Source organism: Notolepis coatsorum, assembly GCF_963971535.1.
Source record: "Notolepis coatsorum genome assembly, chromosome: 16".
Lineage (NCBI taxonomy): Eukaryota > Metazoa > Chordata > Actinopteri > Aulopiformes > Paralepididae > Notolepis > Notolepis coatsorum.
In genome coordinates this window covers 105,938,348-105,956,151 of record NC_140180.1, presented here as the reverse complement: position 1 = coordinate 105,956,151, position 17,804 = coordinate 105,938,348, and the positions used below count along the sequence as shown (strand labels likewise).

Sequence of the window (17,804 nt, the reverse complement as noted above, 5' to 3'; positions counted from 1 at the left end):
AAAAAGGAATTAAGCTTGGGCTCTGAAAGTGTTAAAAGGTCTCCTCCTGAAGGTTATCAATATCTCTCCTGTGTGTTGCCCTGGTTCATCTCTCCTGAAGGTTATCAATATCTCTCCTGTGTGCTGCCCTGGTTCATCTCTCCTGAAGGTTATCAATATCTCTCCTGTGTGTTGCCCTGGTTCATCTCTCCTGAAGGTTATCAATATCTCTCCTGTGTGTTGCCCTGGTTCATCTCTCCTGAAGGTTATCAATATCTCTCCTGTGTGCTGCCCTGGTTCATCTCTCCTGAAGGTTATCAATATCTCTCCTGTGTGTTGCCCTGGTTCATCTCTCCTGAAGGTTATCAATATCTCTCCTGTGTGTTGCCCTGGTTCATCTCTCCTGAAGGTTATCAATATCTCTCCTGTGTGCTGCCCTGGTTCATCTCTCCTGAAGGTTATCAATATCTCTCCTGTGTGTTGCCCTGGTTCATCTCTCCTGAAGGTTATCAATATCTCTCCTGTGTGCTGCCCTGGTTCATCTCTCCTGAAGGTTATCAATATCTCTCCTGTGTGTTGCCCTGGTTCATCTCTCCTGAAGGTTATCAATATCTCTCCTGTGTGCTGCCCTGGTTCATCTCTCCTGAAGGTTATCAATATCTCTCCTGTGTGTTGCCCTGGTTCATCTCTCCTGAAGGTTATCAATATCTCTCCTGTGTGCTGCCCTGGTTCATCTCTCCTGAAGGTTATCAATATCTCTCCTGTGTGTTGCCCTGGTTCATCTCTCCTGAAGGTTATCAATATCTCTCCTGTGTGCTGCCCTGGTTCATCTCTCCTGAAGGTTATCAATATCTCTCCTGTGTGTTGCCCTGGTTCATCTCTCCTGAAGGTTATCAATATCTCTCCTGTGTGTTGCCCTGGTTCATCTCTCCTGAAGGTTATCCAGTATCGTCTCCAGATTGTTGCTCCACAGACACTTCTTTTAATTGTCGTTTGTTGAGAAAACGTCACTGATACAAATCAACCACTTGTACAACTGATACAAGGCAACCAAACCTGTTTTAGGCCCAAATCAATGGCTACAACCTTCTTTTCTCGAGTTATGGTAGGGCTACGAGTTATAGCCCATTTGGTTTTCGAATGTTGATTAACAACATTAATGGTGTTCCTTTGCCATAATAATTATGAATATAACACCAAATAATGGTGTCAGGTTGGGAAACAGTTTAATTTAGGCGTGCTTACTGAATTATGACAATTTTGACTGGTAGCTGAAGTTAAGCCTTAAAAGCAAATACATTTTCAGAGAATTGTCTATTCACAGGACATAACATTCAGGAAAAATATGAATCCCTAGTATGGAATGAATATGCAAGTTAAGTGCTGTGAGACTTTATGAGATAGGCCCATCAGCTAGAGTCAGATCAAGTCTTAACAAGCCCTAACAGAACACAGTGGTGTAATTAGCCATTGTTTTAATCTCTATAAACCAGAGACTATTATCATCACCGTCACAGAGAGCCGTCCTCTGGACTCAGACACCAGTGGAGGTCTTGACCTTGAACCAAACTTCTTCTCAAGTCTCTCTTGGTCCTGGCCAGTCAGGAGGACAGTGTCTCTCTTGGTCCTGGCCAGTCAGGAGGACAGTGTCTCTCTTGGTCCTGGCCAGTCAGGAGGACAGTGTCTCTCTTGGTCCTGGCCAGTCAGGAGGACAGTGTCTCTCTTGGTCCTGGCCAGTCAGGAGGACAATGTCTCTCTTGGTCCTGGCCAGTCAGGAGGACAGTGTCTCTCTTGGTCCTGGCCAGTCAGGAGGACAGTGTCTCTCTTGGTCCTGGCCAGTCAGGAGGACGATGTCTCTCTTGGTCCTGGCCAGTCAGGAGGACACTGTCTCTCTTGGTCCTGGCCAGTCAGGAGGACACTGTCTAACAGTATCAGTCGCTCTTGGTCCTGGCCAGTCAGGAGGACAGTGTCTCTCTTGGTCCTGGCCAGTCAGGAGGACAGTGTCTCTCTTGGTCCTGGCCAGTCAGGAGGACACTGTCTCTCTTGGTCCTGGCCAGTCAGGAGGACAGTGTCTCTCTTGGTCCTGGCCAGTCAGGAGGACAGTGTCTCTCTTGGTCCTGGCCAGTCAGGAGGACAGTGTCTCTCTTGGTCCTGGCCAGTCAGGAGGACAGTGTCTCTCTTGGTCCTGGCCAGTCAGGAGGACAGTGTCTCTCTTGGTCCTGGCCAGTCAGGAGGACAGTGTCTCTCTTGGTCCTGGCCAGTCAGGAGGACAGTGTCTCTCTTGGTCCTGGCCAGTCAGGAGGACAGTGTCTCTCTTGGTCCTGGCCAGTCAGGAGGACAGTGTCTCTCTTGGTCCTGGCCAGTCAGGAGGACAGTGTCTCTCTTGGTCCTGGCCAGTCAGGAGGACAGTGTCTCTCTTGGTCCTGGCCAGTCAGGAGGACAGTGTCTCTCTTGGTCCTGGCCAGTCAGGAGGACAGTGTCTCTCTTGGTCCTGGCCAGTCAGGAGGACACTGTCTAACAGTATCAGCTACAGTCAATAAGTGTTGATAAGATCTTAACTCTTTCACTACCACACTACAGAAGGTTAACCTTTCACTACCACACTAACAGAAGGGTTGTAGTGCGTTAGTGAAAAGGTTAACCCTTTGTCGTGTGGCAGTGAAAGGGTTAACAGTCTGTAGTGTGGTAGTGAAAGGGTTAACAGTCTGTAGTGTGGTAGTGAAAGGTTAACCATTCGGTAGTGTGGTAGTAAAAGGTTAACCATTTGGTAGTGTGGTAGTGAAAGGGTTAACCTTCTGTAGTGTGGTAGTGAAAGGGTTAACACTTTGTTGTGTGGCAGTGAAAGGGTTAAATGTCTGTGGTATGGTAGTGAAAGGGTTAACCGTCTGTAGTGTGGTAATGAAAGGGTTAACCTTCTGTAGTGTGGTAGTGAAAGGGTTAACACTTTGTTGTGTGGCAGTGAAAGGGTTAAATGTATGTGGTATGGTAGTGAAAGGGTTAACCGTCTGTAGTGTGGTAGTGAAAGGGTTAACCTTCTGTAGTGTGGTAGTGAAAGGGTTAACACTTTGTTGTGTGGCAGTGAAAGGGTTAAATGTCTGTGGTATGGTAGTGAAAGGGTTAACCTTCTGTAGTGTGGTAGTGAAAGGGTTAACAGTGGAACACTGAAAATAGGCAGCAGTCAAAGTCTGGGTAGAGAATCCGGTGGAGTGGGTTTGCATCAGGCAAGGCACACATAAAGTCTGGGTAGAGAATCCGGTGGAGTGGGTTTGAATCAGGCAAGGCACACATAAAGTCTGGGTAGAGAATCCGGTGGAGTGGGTTTGCATCAGGCAAGGCACACATAAAGTCTGGGTAGAGAATCCGGTGGAGTGGGTTTGCATCAGGCAAGGCACACATAAAGTCTGGGTAGAGAATCCGGTGGAGTGGGTTTGCATCAGGCAAGGCACACATAAAGTCTGGGTAGAGAATCCGGTGGAGTGGGTTTGCATCAGGCAAGGCACACATAATAGTATGTAGGTCATCATAGAATGGACAAAGAATGCAGGCATTATGCTGCATTGGTTTCTGGTCCGAGGTGGGAAATACGTCACCTCTGAACAACATGCGTTCAAGCTACAAAGCCAGATAAACATGGACGCTCACGCTAAACTTTTGTGCCAATTGCTTCTTGCATCAACTACAACAGCAGTTCTCAAACTACGGGTTGTGGGTAGGTGGCAAGCAAAAGAAATAAATATATATATATATATCAATATTTATTTTAGTATTTTTTTCCTGGCAAAATATTTTGGCTAAATATGCCTCGTTTTATAAATGTGTATTGATAACAGTGCTGTAATTAAATGTTCTAATAAATATGCATGATCAAGTTCAACAACGGGTGCTTTTATTTTGATATTCCTTAATACATTTAAGTGTGGGGTCGCCAAAAGAAATTCCTAAATAAAATGGGGTCGTGGTATAAAAAAGTTTGAGAACCCCTGAACAGCGAAAACATTAAAGTTCATCCATGTGAGTGGACACGTCACATGACACTGAGGTGGGGGTTGAAGACTAGGAACTCAGAGTTTGTTTTATTTAGCAAGTAAGGACTAAGGAGGTCGACATTTATGACCGGAGTCATAATCTAATGCAACATTATGTTTATATAGGAAGATGGTAGCAAGTCTGGACTGAGAACAGAACATCAGGTCCTATTCTTCACATGGCCTGTGACCCCAGCAGATACAGACACCTATCGGGGCGACAGTGGCTCTGGGAGGTAGAGCAGTCGTCTGGTAATCCGGAGGTTCCCGGTTTGATTCCCGCTCCTTCCGGGCAGCGTGTCAAAGTGTCCTTGAGCAAGACACTTAACCCCTAATTGCTCCCGATGAGCAGGTTGGCACCCTGCATGGTCGCCTCCGCCGTCGGTGTGTGAATGTGTGAGTGAATGGGTAAAATGTGAGGAACAAATTGTAAAGCGCTTTGGATAAAAGCTGCTATATAAATGCACCATTTACTTATCCCTTACTTACACCTCAAATGTTGACGGCGTAAACAAATACGATTATCTTGTGTGACGGGACAGACAGATATGGACTATTGAAATATGCAGTTCCTAAACGACTCCATGACCTCCAGTTAGCAGGGGTGATGCAGTGCTACGTATGCTAACCCCTAACAACACAACCTCGCTTCTCCATCCTAACAACACAACCTCGCTTCTCCATCCTAACACAACCTCGTTTCTCCATCCTAACTGCACGACCGGCCTCTCTCTCTGACTCATTATATTTCTCTCAATCCCTGACTCATTCGCTCTCTCTCTCTCTTTGTCTCACTCTCTTTCTAGCTGAGTCATTTAGGCTTGAGGCCAACATCCAGACAGTACAGAGAGTTCAGGTCTCAACATGATCATGACAGACAGACACAGAAAGACAGTGACAGAGAAGAGAGAGGGACACATGCTGACAGAACGACACAGACAGACAGGGACCAGTTGATTTAACAAGAACAACCAATCACACTCCGTGGACAATGTGGTATTGTTTTGTTTATCGTTGCAGAGGTAAATTTGGTAATACACTGTAATATGGATTTCAGGCAGACGGAGTGAGCACTTCCTGTTCCGTCACGGCCGGACGCCAACTGAGTCAGGTGATCTTCTACAACATGTGCAGGAGAAAATGTACTATTCTCTTTTTTTTTATCCACTTTTTCTCCCATTTTCTATTTTTCTCCCATCCCAATTTCGTATTTCCAATTCTCCCCTCCCCTGTCTCGAACGCTGCTAGACCATGCCTCCCACTGGTCGGCTGCAGTGAGGACCAAGCCTTGCATCACGTGTCCCCTCCGGTACACGAGGAGGCAGCCGTCGCATCTTTTCACCTGCACAGCGCGATCTCTCAGTGGCGAGGAGTAACGCGTGGGAGGCTCACGCTGCCCCCGATACTTCCTGATTCTGCTGTACAGGCGCACCAACCGACATGTAGGAGTCGCCGTCCACAACGTCCAATCCCCCACCCACCGGCTTTCCCACCCTCATTGTGTTAGTACGACGACCGGCCAAGCCGGTAGCAACGCAGAGAACTGGGCTCGATACCAGCATCTCCTGCGTTAAGGCCTCTACATGCTACAGCAACTTCAAAGCAACTGCAACACAACATCGGCGCGATTTCAGCGCGGTTGTTTTAGAGGGTCTTGTAGACTGTGTTGCTTGGACGTTGCGTACATGTCCCCAGAATCTAATCTGAACAACCGTTGCGTTGATATTGCGTAGCAGTGATTGGTTGGTTAGCGAATGGGGGCGGGGCTGTCATAGAATAATATTAGTCCCGCAGAGAATAATATCCTCCATTGTTGAAGCCAGCGTTGACGCTAAATAATCAGCGTCACATAGCTCGCCTTTTTCTGAAAACCCAAGCACATATTGTTCCATAGCATACGCCTTCAGTTGATCATGACAAATCCTCTTACCTTGACGATTAAAAAGCCTCCATAATTTAGTAAATAAAGATGTAGCCAGCCAGCTAGCATTGGGTCTATTCAAAATGCTATCCACATTAGCTACATTAGCTAACCAAGTAAATACAATGGTATCCGTCCTGAGGTAACGTTAAATACAACGTTTGCTAGTCGAAATGACTGGACACACACAGGGACAAGTTAAACATCAATCAAGTAATTTATTCCAATAGGTAGTTTGAGCTGCATGTGAGCCGAGGTCCTCTCCATTGGAAACTAATGATGTTACGGTAACGTTAGCTCGAAAAGCACAGAAAGTCAAGCTGCTAGCAACAGACACTATAACACTTCCGGTCGGGGGTTTTCAAAATAAAAGAGCGACGTCTAAAATCACCGGAAATACGTTTATTTTGTACATTATCCAAAGTTAACACGAACCTAAACTAACTTTAGATTAGTTTAGGTTCGTGTAACGTTAGATATTGTAAAAAATAAACGTATTTACGGTGCTTTTAGACTCGCTCTTTTATTTTGAAACCCCCCGCCCGGAAGTAAAAATTATACTTATTTTTCTGCTTTTATCAATGGGTTGGTTGAGAAGGGAAGCGTCATCTATCTAGGGAACCTAGCTACATACGGGGTACAATGTTACATAGGCTGCGCGTTGATTTTGCAGAAGCATAAAGGTAGAGTGTCTGCAACACCGTTGCTTTGTCGATGTTGTGTCGAAGTTGCTTTGAATTTGCTGTAGCATGCAGAGGCCTTTAGTGGCGAGCGCCTTGCCCACTGCGCCACTCAGTGGCCTAAAATGTACTATTCTCAATGTCAAGGCTCTGACACCTACCACCTAGACACTCTACCAGACTACTGACACTCTACCAGACTACTGACACTCTACCAGACTACTGACACTCTACCAGACTACTGACACTCTACTAGACTACTGACACTCTACCAGACTACTGACACCAGACTACTGACACTCTACCAGACTACTGACACTCTACCAGACTACTGACACCAGACTACTGACACTCTACCAGACTACTGACACTCTACCAGACTACTGACACTCTACCAGACTACTGACACTCTACCAGACTACTGACACTCTACCAGACTACTGACACTCTACCAGACTACTGACACTAGACTACTGACACTCAACCAGACTACTGACACCAGACTACTGACACTCTACCAGACTACTGACACTCTACCAGACTACTGACACCAGACTACTGACACTCTACCAGACTACTGACACCAGACTACTGACACTCTACCAGACTACTGACACTCTACCAGACTACTGACACTCTACCAGACTACTGACACTCTACCAGACTACTGACACTCTACCAGACTACTGACACCAGACTACTGACACTCTACCAGACTACTGACACCAGACTACTGACACTCTACCAGACTACTGACACCAGACTACTGACACTCTACCAGACTACTGACACTCTACCAGACTACTGACACCAGACTACTGACACTCTACCAGACTACTGACACTCTACCAGACTACTGACACTCTACCAGACTACTGACACTCTACCAGACTACTGACACTCTACCAGACTACTGACACTCTACCAGACTACTGACACCAGACTACTGACACTCTACCAGACTACTGACACTCTACCAGACTACTGACACCAGACTACTGACACTCTACCAGACTACCGACACTCTACCAGACTACTGACACTCTACCAGACTACTGACACTCTACCAGACTACTGACACCAGACTACTGACACTCTACCAGACTACTGACACTCTACCAGACTACTGACACCAGACTACTGACACTCTACCAGACTACTGACACACTCTACCAGACTACTGACACTCTACCAGACTACTGACACTCTACCAGACTACTGACACTCTACCAGACTACTGACACTCTACCAGACTACTGACACTCTACCAGATGAGCGCATCAAACCCCCCCCCCCCCCTTTCATGCATTCATGATGGAACATAATACCTATCATATGCATTTGATGTTTTAATTGTAGCGTGTGTAGGGACGGAACGCCAATACATTTAGTATAATACACGTTGAGGTCTATTACCAGCCTCCCAGGAATTACCCGAGACCGCTCTGAAACGTACTTATATTCACCACGGTATTTAACAGGAACGTATGGATGGATTATTTTTTTAATTTTTTGCATCTTGACCGGAAGAAACTCAGTGTCAAATGACCATATTATTGTATCCATAGCTATAATATAGAATATAGTTATAGCTCTGCAAACAAGGTGAAGGACTCCTATCGTTTACAGCGTGGCACTGAATAGATGGGCCCCGAAAACAACGCAGGTGTTAAAGTGTTAAGTGTGGGGTTGCCAAAAAAAAATCCTAAATAAAATGGGCTTGTGGTATAAAAAAGTTTGAGAACCCCCGATCTAGACACTCTACCTGACTACCGACACACTACCAGACTACCGACACACCCTGACTAATGAAATCCTACCCGACTACTGACAAGAGGCCATTGAGTTATGCGTTGGGTTTCACATGTCGATAGTTAAGAGTAATTTGACTGAATAGTAGGCAGAGTGTAGCATCAGCTTTTCAGACCAAGTGTCCTCTCCTAGTGAGCAGGGGGAGAGGGGCAGACCCAGGTCAAAGGGCAACATGTGAACCCCTCCATCTGCCAGTTAAACATAGAACCAGCACACACACACACACGTCACTGCTACAAGACACTGACATGTACAGACACACAGCAGTCAGACAGATAGTGCACGTAAGTCTAAGGCCCTGTCCACACGAGCGTTTGGATTTAATATGACCGAAGTTTGAAAAAATAAAACTCCGTCCACACGGTGAACACAGGTGAAGAACCGTGTATAACTGCGTACTCACGGCAGAGCTGGGAACCCAGCAACCGATACATTTAGTACAATGCCAAAACAGTAGGCAGCGATGTTGTTCAGACATGAAGGCCATTTCAACCAATCAGAAAAGGCTGAACGCTCACTAAACTTCCTGTTGGGTCGCGATCTGCCATTAATTCACTGAAGAAGAAGAAGTAAACTTCCTGTTTAGAAGCACAGCTGGACCCTATTGATCATTTTGCCAACGGAACATATATTTTCAGCAAAGAAAGAAACTGCAATAAACAAACGGATACATTCACTGTGTTCTGCCTCTCATTTTGTTGATGAAACAAAACCATCAGCAACACAATTTACCACCAAGAGCGGATAGTTTAGTCTCACAAAAGACCGCCGGTGTTGTTAGCTACATGCTAATGTGAATGGCTATATCCATGTATAGTATATAGCTTAAATGCTAACGTAATGTGGTAACGTTACCGATATGAAATGGATGTAAACGTTATTTAACACATTGCAGAATGGGTATAATACAATACGGCTCATTATACAACGGCATGCAAATTTCTCGATTCTGATTGGCCATTTACACGTCTTTATTGGCAACAATCCACGGTCCTGGGCTCAGGACCCGCCCACAACCGAATCACATATCACTCCCCGGCTCACTCCGGGAGAAAACAAGATCGCGGACAACAAATGGTTATGTTGAAAGCACCATAACGACTAAATATGAAGCGATTCTGTCAAGGGGAATGTGTTAGTCCTTTAAACAATGTTGGATGATGTAATTGATGGGTCTTGAGTCAATCTAGAACAAAAGAAAAATCGCAGATTGATTGATTGATTAATTGATTGATTTAAATTTCTTCCTTCCTACTTTCTACTGACTGCAGCGTTCTCTCTCACACTGTCCGACGCTGGCGTACCCACAAACACACACACACATACACACACACACACACACACACGCACGCACACACACACACACTGTGACACACACACACACACACTCCTGTCTGCAACAGCGGGGGAGTCAGACTGAGAGAGAAGCAGCGCTGTTTTAAGTGAGCATGGTCTATTGAATTGATTGATTGGTTGATTGCTAATTTTATTACTGTACCCCTGGTTTCCAACTGGTTAAGTTTAGGCTAAAAGAAATAAATAAAAAAATAGGGCGAAGAAAACGTTTTTTTCCTATAGGGCAAAGAAAACGTTTTAATTTGTTTTACCTACTTTATATAGAAGCATCTAAGAATGAAGTTCTATGGAAAGTAGGTCTGCATTCCCTTAACAATTGTGTGTATTGAGCCGTACTGTATTGTACCCATTCTGCATCTGGTAATAAAATTTTCAATCAATCATTCCAATAATACACAGTTGGATGTGTTAGTTGGTTGGATGCACTTCAAGCTGCTTCCACATGAGGCAACTTCTCTCAATCATTCCAATAATACACAGTTGGATGTGTTAGTTTGGTTGGATGCACTTCAAGCTGCTTCCACATGGAGGCAACTTGTCTTTTTTGTAGTTGTGGGAACTACTTTTTCTGGCGGATGGTTTTTTCAATAAATCTTCGATTAATGTGTGTTTATTGTATAGAAATAAGGTTGGATGAATCTGGCAGTTGTATAAAAGCTTTACACCACTTGTAGTCGTGATTTGTGACCAATAAACCATGCCTAGGGGGGTCTAACGACCACCCCTAGGCATGGTTTATTGGTCACAAACCACTCCTGCGCGTGATGTAATGCTTAAATACAAACAATTGTTAAGGGGATGCAGTCTGGACTGGGTTCCTTATAACAATAACTTGACAACACATGAGTTTAGTTTAGCTGCAGCTACATGTTTACTCTCAGCGTCAGGTCAGGAATGCGACAAGACATCAGTCGATCACAACACTCTTCAACACAGACGATACGTTTCGAACAAAAGTTTGTTACAATCATTTTCATATAACGCTACTTGGGACAGCTCTGCTGTAAACACTGGTGTAGTTGGCTCTGCTATAATCTCTCTACCCCGCGGTCTGCCGTGAACATGGGAAATAATTGCGACAGCTCTGCTGTAAACACTGGGAATAACCTCGGTTGCTATGCCCACACGCAACTGCAAAACCGCACAACTTCACCCTGGCCACCGGTTTCAAAGACCGCGGTTGCAGTGTAGCAAATCCCCGGTTGTGTGTGGCCGAACAGTGCAACTGCGCACATACAATCATGGTTATATTAAAACCAGCGTTCGTGTGGACGGGGCCTAAATGTCAGTCCAACAGTCAGCATGTTAGTGTCATGTAAACAGAGCCGGGTGCAACAGACCACTCAGCAGCTGTGTGTGACATGTGTGTGTGTGTGTCACTGTCCGCCCAGAGTAGAAATGGTAGAGCACCACAGTAAGCGCGTGCATGTGTGTGTCACGACCCAGAGTAGTAATGCTAGAGCACCACAGTAAGTGTGTGCACGTGTGTGTGTGTGAGAGAGGGAGGGAGAGTGTTGTTCCTATTGTGCCTTTTTGGCCCTTCTATTTTTCTCCCATCTCCCAATTTAGTCGTTATGCCAATTCCCTTCCTGGTCATTGCATTGCCCCACTGTCTCGGTCTGGGGAGGGTGTAGACTACGACATGCTGCCCTACTGTCGGTCTGGGGAGGGTGTAGACTACTACATGCTGCCCTACTCTCGGTCTGGGGAGGGTGTAGACTACCACATGCTGCCCTACTGTCGGTCTGGGGAGGGTGTAGACTACCACATGTTGCCCTACTGTTGGTCTGGGGAGGGTGTAGACTACCACATGTCTCCTCCGATACATGTGGAGTCACCGACAGCGAGGAGTTTCACTGGGGGAACGTAACGACCAGGACGCGTGAATACTTTCGGCAGCCAACATGCCCTTCCGCGTTGCTCCGATTGGCCGAGCGCGTGCATGCGCATGAGCCGCGACACGCTCTCCTCTGCTAGGCAGGAATACTAAGCTCCGCTTAACACAATTTATACAAATGGAAGTATTGATTTCGCCGTAACAAATCATTAAAAAAATATACCGTTAACTGGAATATGTTGTGCCTTTACACATATGTTGGATTATGTCATTGGTTTGTCATGACAAACCAATAAAAAAAATTGCGAATTAACCGGTGGCTACAACAACACACAGTAACTACATGCATCATTGTTTACAATGAACGGTGGGGCTAATCGAAAGGACTGGACACGGACGCGTTAAACAGCAATCAATTAATTTAATATAACAGTCCGGTTCTGTGTTTGTTTGTGTCTCTAGATTGTTGGTGAACAACTAACACGTCCGTGTCCAGTCCTTTCGATTAGCCCCACCGTTCATTGTAAACAATAAAAATTGTATGGTTGAAACATGCAAACGTTCAAACGCACGCACACACACTAATAAGCATTGGAGGCTTTTAACCAGGGCCGGACTGGGGAAATCATTCAGGCCAGGAAATAGTGCAAAATATAGCCCCAGTCAGGCGACTTTTTAACACATCTGGCACCAATAACGTCGTACAACGTGTTTCAAGGTCATACTAATTCTGCCAAACCACGCCATGGTATTCATAATTCCCTCACCCAGCCTCGGCTGATACAGCGAGAGCCTGCACAACTCTGCAACGCTTCAATACTGCCGCCTGGTTGATGATCGGCGAGTTACAACCGGAAATGGATCTCTGGTGATCTCCATGCATCTGGCAAATGCGTCCGGCACTCACATATTGTTGCGGGACTCTAGACACACATCCTTGTATATCGATCGCTGCCATAACTCAATAATCGATATGATTTGGGCGTTTATTATTATACAAACCGGAAATGGATCTAGTAGATCGCCGTCAAATAAGTGGGATCTTTTTCCTCCAGTCTAATCGGCGAACGGTAAGAGGACGCTGACGTCATTTTCAGCGTGTTTGTTTATTATTATTAATGCAAACTGCTCTGATCAATATATCACCCATACCACATAAAGCATTTACTGGCGATCACGCAAATCACGCAACAACCAGGAAGGGGGTTGGGAATTGGCATAACGACTAACAGTGGGATGGGAGAAAAATCGGAAAAAAGGAGGGGGGAAAGATATATATATAAAAAAAAACAGGGGGTCTGGGCGTCCCCCACCAGGAAATTTTTTGTTACAAATACTTAATTTCCTGCATTCTGGTGCAGGAATCTATTTTATTTGTACCCTTTAAATGCCAGTGTTTGTGATGTCATCACAAATTATTGTTAAAAAACAGGCTAGCATATGTATGATTAGCAACAACACAGATTTTTATGGATTTTCTGTTTTTTTGTAATTGATAAAAAATACAATCTTTTATTCAACTTCAGCCCTGATCATAACACCACATATTCATTTTATAATTCTAACCCTTTAAATGCCAGTGTGTGTGATGGCATATATTTGCAATATATCAAATGCAAAGTAGATTTTTCTGGGAGGGATTATTACAGGCTAGCATGCGTCAATGATTAGCAGTTTTTTGTAAGGGTCCTGCCTCCACCAATCACATGCGGCTCCCTTTGTGTGTGTGTGAGAGCAAGAAAGAGAGAGAGAGATAGTTCTCCAACTTGTGTGAGTTGCAGTGATCTCCTGGTTGTTCCCCACCTAGGTTATCTAACTATTGCGCTGGTGCAACTAGAAACACTGGCCTGGCCTGCTTCTAAGTTCAGTGGCCTGTCTGCATAAAAAAATATATTTATATATTTTTTTTTTATCATCCGACGACCCCCCCCCCCCCCCCCCGCGGCGGCTCGCGACCCCCACTTTGGGAACCCCTGCTCTACGCTACCCAGCCGCTCCTAGTGCTTAGTCCTCTACGCCAGGGGTTCCCAAACTTTTCAGGCCGTGACCCCCAAATAACGGTGTCAGAGAGCCGCGACCCCCACTATTATAAGAGGTAAAAAAAAGATTTTTTTTAATAAATGGAAATGTATGGTTGAAACATGCAAACGTTCAAACGCACACACACTAATAAGCATTGGAGGCTTTTAACCAGGGCCGGACTGGGGAAATCATTCAGGCCAGGAAATAGTGCAAAATATAGCCCCAGTCAGGCCACTTTTTAAGCAGGGGGTCCCCCACCAGGAACATTTTTGTTACAAAGACTTAATTTCCTGCATTCTGGTGCAGGAATTATTTTATTTGTACCCTTTAAATGCCAGTGTTTGTGATGGCATCACAAATTATTGTTAAAAACAGGCTAGCATATGTATGATTAGCAACAACACAGATTTTTATGGATTGTATTTTATGGAGAGAGATAGATATATATAGTGAGTGAGAGCATGGCAGAGAGAGAGATAGTGAGTGAGAGCATGGCAGAGAGAGAGAGAAATAGATAGTGAGTGAGAGCATGGCAGAGAGATAGAGATAGATAGTGAGTGAGAGCATGGCAGAGAGAGATATATGGTGAGTGAGAGCATGGCAGAGAGAGAGTGATAGATAGTGAGTGAGAGCATGGCAGAGAGAGAGATAGATAGTGAGTGAGAGCATGGCAGAGAGAGAGATGGAGATATATGGTGAGTGAGAGCATGACAGAGAGAGAGACAGAGATATATGGTGAGTGAGAGCATGACAGAGAGATAGTGATAGATAGTGAGTGAGAGCATGGCAGAGAGAGAGATAGATAGTGAGTGAGAGCATGGCAGAGAGAGAGATAGATAGAGTGAGAGCATGGCAGAGAGAGGCAGAGAGCGATGGTAAATGAGAGAGAATGACCGAGATAAGAGAGAGAGCACGTCATTAGTAAATCCTATTTATAAGTGTTACCGGTGCCAATACTGGGCATCAGGAGAGAGAGATCGAGTGGGAGATGGTGAGAGGACTGGGGGGGGGGGGGGGGGGGGGTCATAATGGTGCAGCCCTTTGTCAGGGCCGTGTAGCTCAACCTACCACTTACTATTGTATTGTGTAGCTCAATCTACCACTTACTATTGTATTGTGTAGCTCAATCTACCACTTACTATTGTACTGTAGCTCAATCTACCACTTACTATTGTACTGTGTAGCTCAACCTACCACTTACTATTGTACTGTAGCTCAACCTACCACTTACTATTGTACTGTAGCTCAATCTACCACTTACTATTGCACTGTGTAGCGCAACCTACCACTTACTATTGCACTGAATGTGGTCCTTAATTACGTCCTCATTTCAGCTGACCTATATTTGCGTGTATCATATGATTTTGTCGACACCATCTTCAAATGCGTCCTCATTCCTGAGAGGATAGAGCAATGCCCTCTTTGTATAGTAGGTTTTCTTAACTGGGGCTGGGAAAGCCTCTTTAGTAGTGAAAAGTGAAAATGGCCAGATCTCTGGCTAAAATTAACTGATTGGAAGACTTTTGTATCTTCTCTGTAGAGCCTCAACATTATGAAGGAGTAACGCAACATTGAATAACTCCTTTAAGACTTATTTTTTACCCTCAGGAGGCAAATGGATTAAATTAAATCTATCACTGACATATCTTGGTCCTGACTTCTAGATGAATAAACATTTCTATTCAGCATTTAGTTAGTAAGTATTGAGGTCTAGATTAATACATTTCTATTCAGTATTAAGTTAGTAAGAAGTATTGTCTTCTAGATGAATAAACATTTCTATTCAGTATTTAGTTAGTAAGAACTAAGAAGTATTGACTTCTAGACGAATAAACATTTCTATTCAGTATTTAGTTAGTAAGAAGTATTGACTTCTAGATTAATACATTTCTATTCAGTATTAAGTTAGTAAGAAGTATTGACTTCTTTATGAATAAACATTTCTATTCAGTATTTAGTTAGTAAGAAGTATTGACTCAGGAAACCATCATTAGGCAGTGGGTTGTGCTTAACACCCATTTATTGGCTTGTAATTACAGGCAAATTTTTCCAAAATCACGAAAAAAAAAGACAATAACCAGTTATTTGTTTTCAGTTCACCACCACCTTGTATCAATAATGTTTATTTATTTATTTTTATAAATAAATGTTATTATTTTTAATAAACATTCAGACTGTTTGGTATTCAAATTCCTATAATGTTCATTCCAACAGCCTGAGTATTTGCTAATACAATAGCTGAGATATAGGTCCAAGCAGTTTCCTAGCAACAAAATTTCATTGAAAAAGGTCAATATGGATGAATCGTTGGCAAGTACATGCAAAACATGCAGCATGTCTAACAAAGCACACCAGAGGATGTATGCAGCAGGTCTGTAACAAACCAGAGGATGTGTCTTCTATGTAGGTCTGTGGAGCCAGCAGGGACATCCTGTCTTTATTTTTCTGTTACACTATCCAGAGTGTGGTGCAGTATGGTACGACTGTCTAGTATGGTCTAGTATGACTATTTCAGTATGGTATGACTACATTTCAGTATGGTACGACTGTCTAGTATGACTGTATTTCAGTATGGTACGACTGTAGTATGACTATTTCGGTATGGTATGACTATTTCAGTATGGTACGACTTAGTATGACTATTTCAGTATGGTATGACTGTATTTCAGTATGGTATGACTGTATTTCAGTATGGTATGACTGTATTTCAGTATGGTATAAGTGTATTTCAGTATGGTATAAGTGTATCTCAGTATGGTATAACTGTATCTCAGTATGGTAGGACTGTATTTCAGTATGGTATGACTGTATTTCAGTATGGTATTTCAGTATGGTATGACTGTATTTCAGTATGGTATAACTGTATTTCAGTATGGTATAAGTGTATCTCAGTATGGTATAACTATCTCAGTATGGTATAAGTGTATCTCAGTATGGTATAACTGTATCTCAGTATGGTATGACTATTTCAGTATGGTATGACTGTATTTCAGTATGGTATAACTGTATTTCAGTATGGTATGACTATTTCAGTATGGTATGACTGTATTTCAGTATGGTATGACTGTATTTCAGTATGGTATAACTGTATTTCAGTATGGTATGACTGGACTGTATTTCAGTATGGTATGACTGTATTTCAGTATGGTATTTCAGTATGGTATGACTGTATTTCAGTATGGTATTTCAGTATGGTATGACTATTTCAGTATGGTATAAGTGTATTTCAGTATGGTATAAGTGTATTTCAGTATGGTATGACTGTATTTCAGTATGGTATTTCAGTATGGTATGACTGTATCTCAGTATGGTATAACTGTATCTCAGTATGGTATAAGTGTATCTCAGTATGGTATAACTATCTCAGTATGGTATGACTGTATTTCAGTACGGTATAACTATATCAGTATGGTATAAGTGTATTTCAGTATGGTATAAGTGTATTTCAGTATGGTATAAGTGTATTTCAGTATGGTATAAGTGTATTTCAGTATGGTACAACTGTATTTCAGTATGGTATAACTGTATCTCAGTATGGTATGACTGTATCTCAGTATGGTATGACTGTATCTCAGTATGGTATGACTGTATTTCAGTATGGTATGACTGTATCTCAGTATGGTATAAGTGTATTTCAGTATGGTATAACTGTATCTCAGTACGGTATAACTGTATCTCAGTATGGTACGACTGTCTGGACATGTTGCGTTGAACTGAACTACTGTTGTACCAGACATCTCTGAACTGCTCCAGGATTGTTTGGCAGCCACTTAGGCAGCAGGTACACGTTGAGACTGGTGCATAAGATCTGATCTGACACCAGCCACGCTCTAAATGGAGAGAACACACTTATGTGCTTTAGGCTCCCGGTTACAAAGTCAATGACATTTTAAGCCGCTGAATAGAGTCTATGCCATGTGCAATAACCAAGTAGGTGCAAAAACAATCTGTATTGATGTGTTGTATTGGTATATATGGATTTGCTACTATTGTTTTGTAATGTTATATATTGTGGGACCCAAAATAAACAGGCCTGGGGTTTCCATTTTGGGTCCAGAGTCCTAGCTTAAGAAACCAGGCTTCCATCCCCTCTACGTGCCCTGGCCCCACTCCCAGCCACTGCTGTAGGGCTTTCTCCACCCGCCTGCGCTGCTGAAGGGGGGGAATCAAAC

The 17,804-nt window shown here is 43.7% G+C and overlaps 1 protein-coding gene across 5 annotated transcripts in view; it reads right to left on the bottom strand.

The window, feature by feature from the left end:
- csnk1a1 (casein kinase 1, alpha 1) overlaps positions 1 to 17,804 on the bottom strand; it is a 98,354-nt gene that overhangs the window by 5,064 nt on the left and 75,486 nt on the right. For 2 of the 5 annotated variants that reach the window (XM_084331915.1, XM_084331916.1), the window contains exon 10: positions 15,622 to 17,784. The exons of 2 other annotated variants lie outside the window; for them this stretch is intronic. In XM_084331915.1, coding sequence (XP_084188041.1) covers positions 17,699 to 17,784 — 86 coding nt within the window. In that variant the 3' untranslated portion in view covers positions 15,622 to 17,698. Of the gene's footprint in view, positions 1 to 15,621; positions 17,785 to 17,804 lie in introns of those variants that run through there. One more of the 5 variants, XM_084331917.1, reaches the window with a different exon arrangement.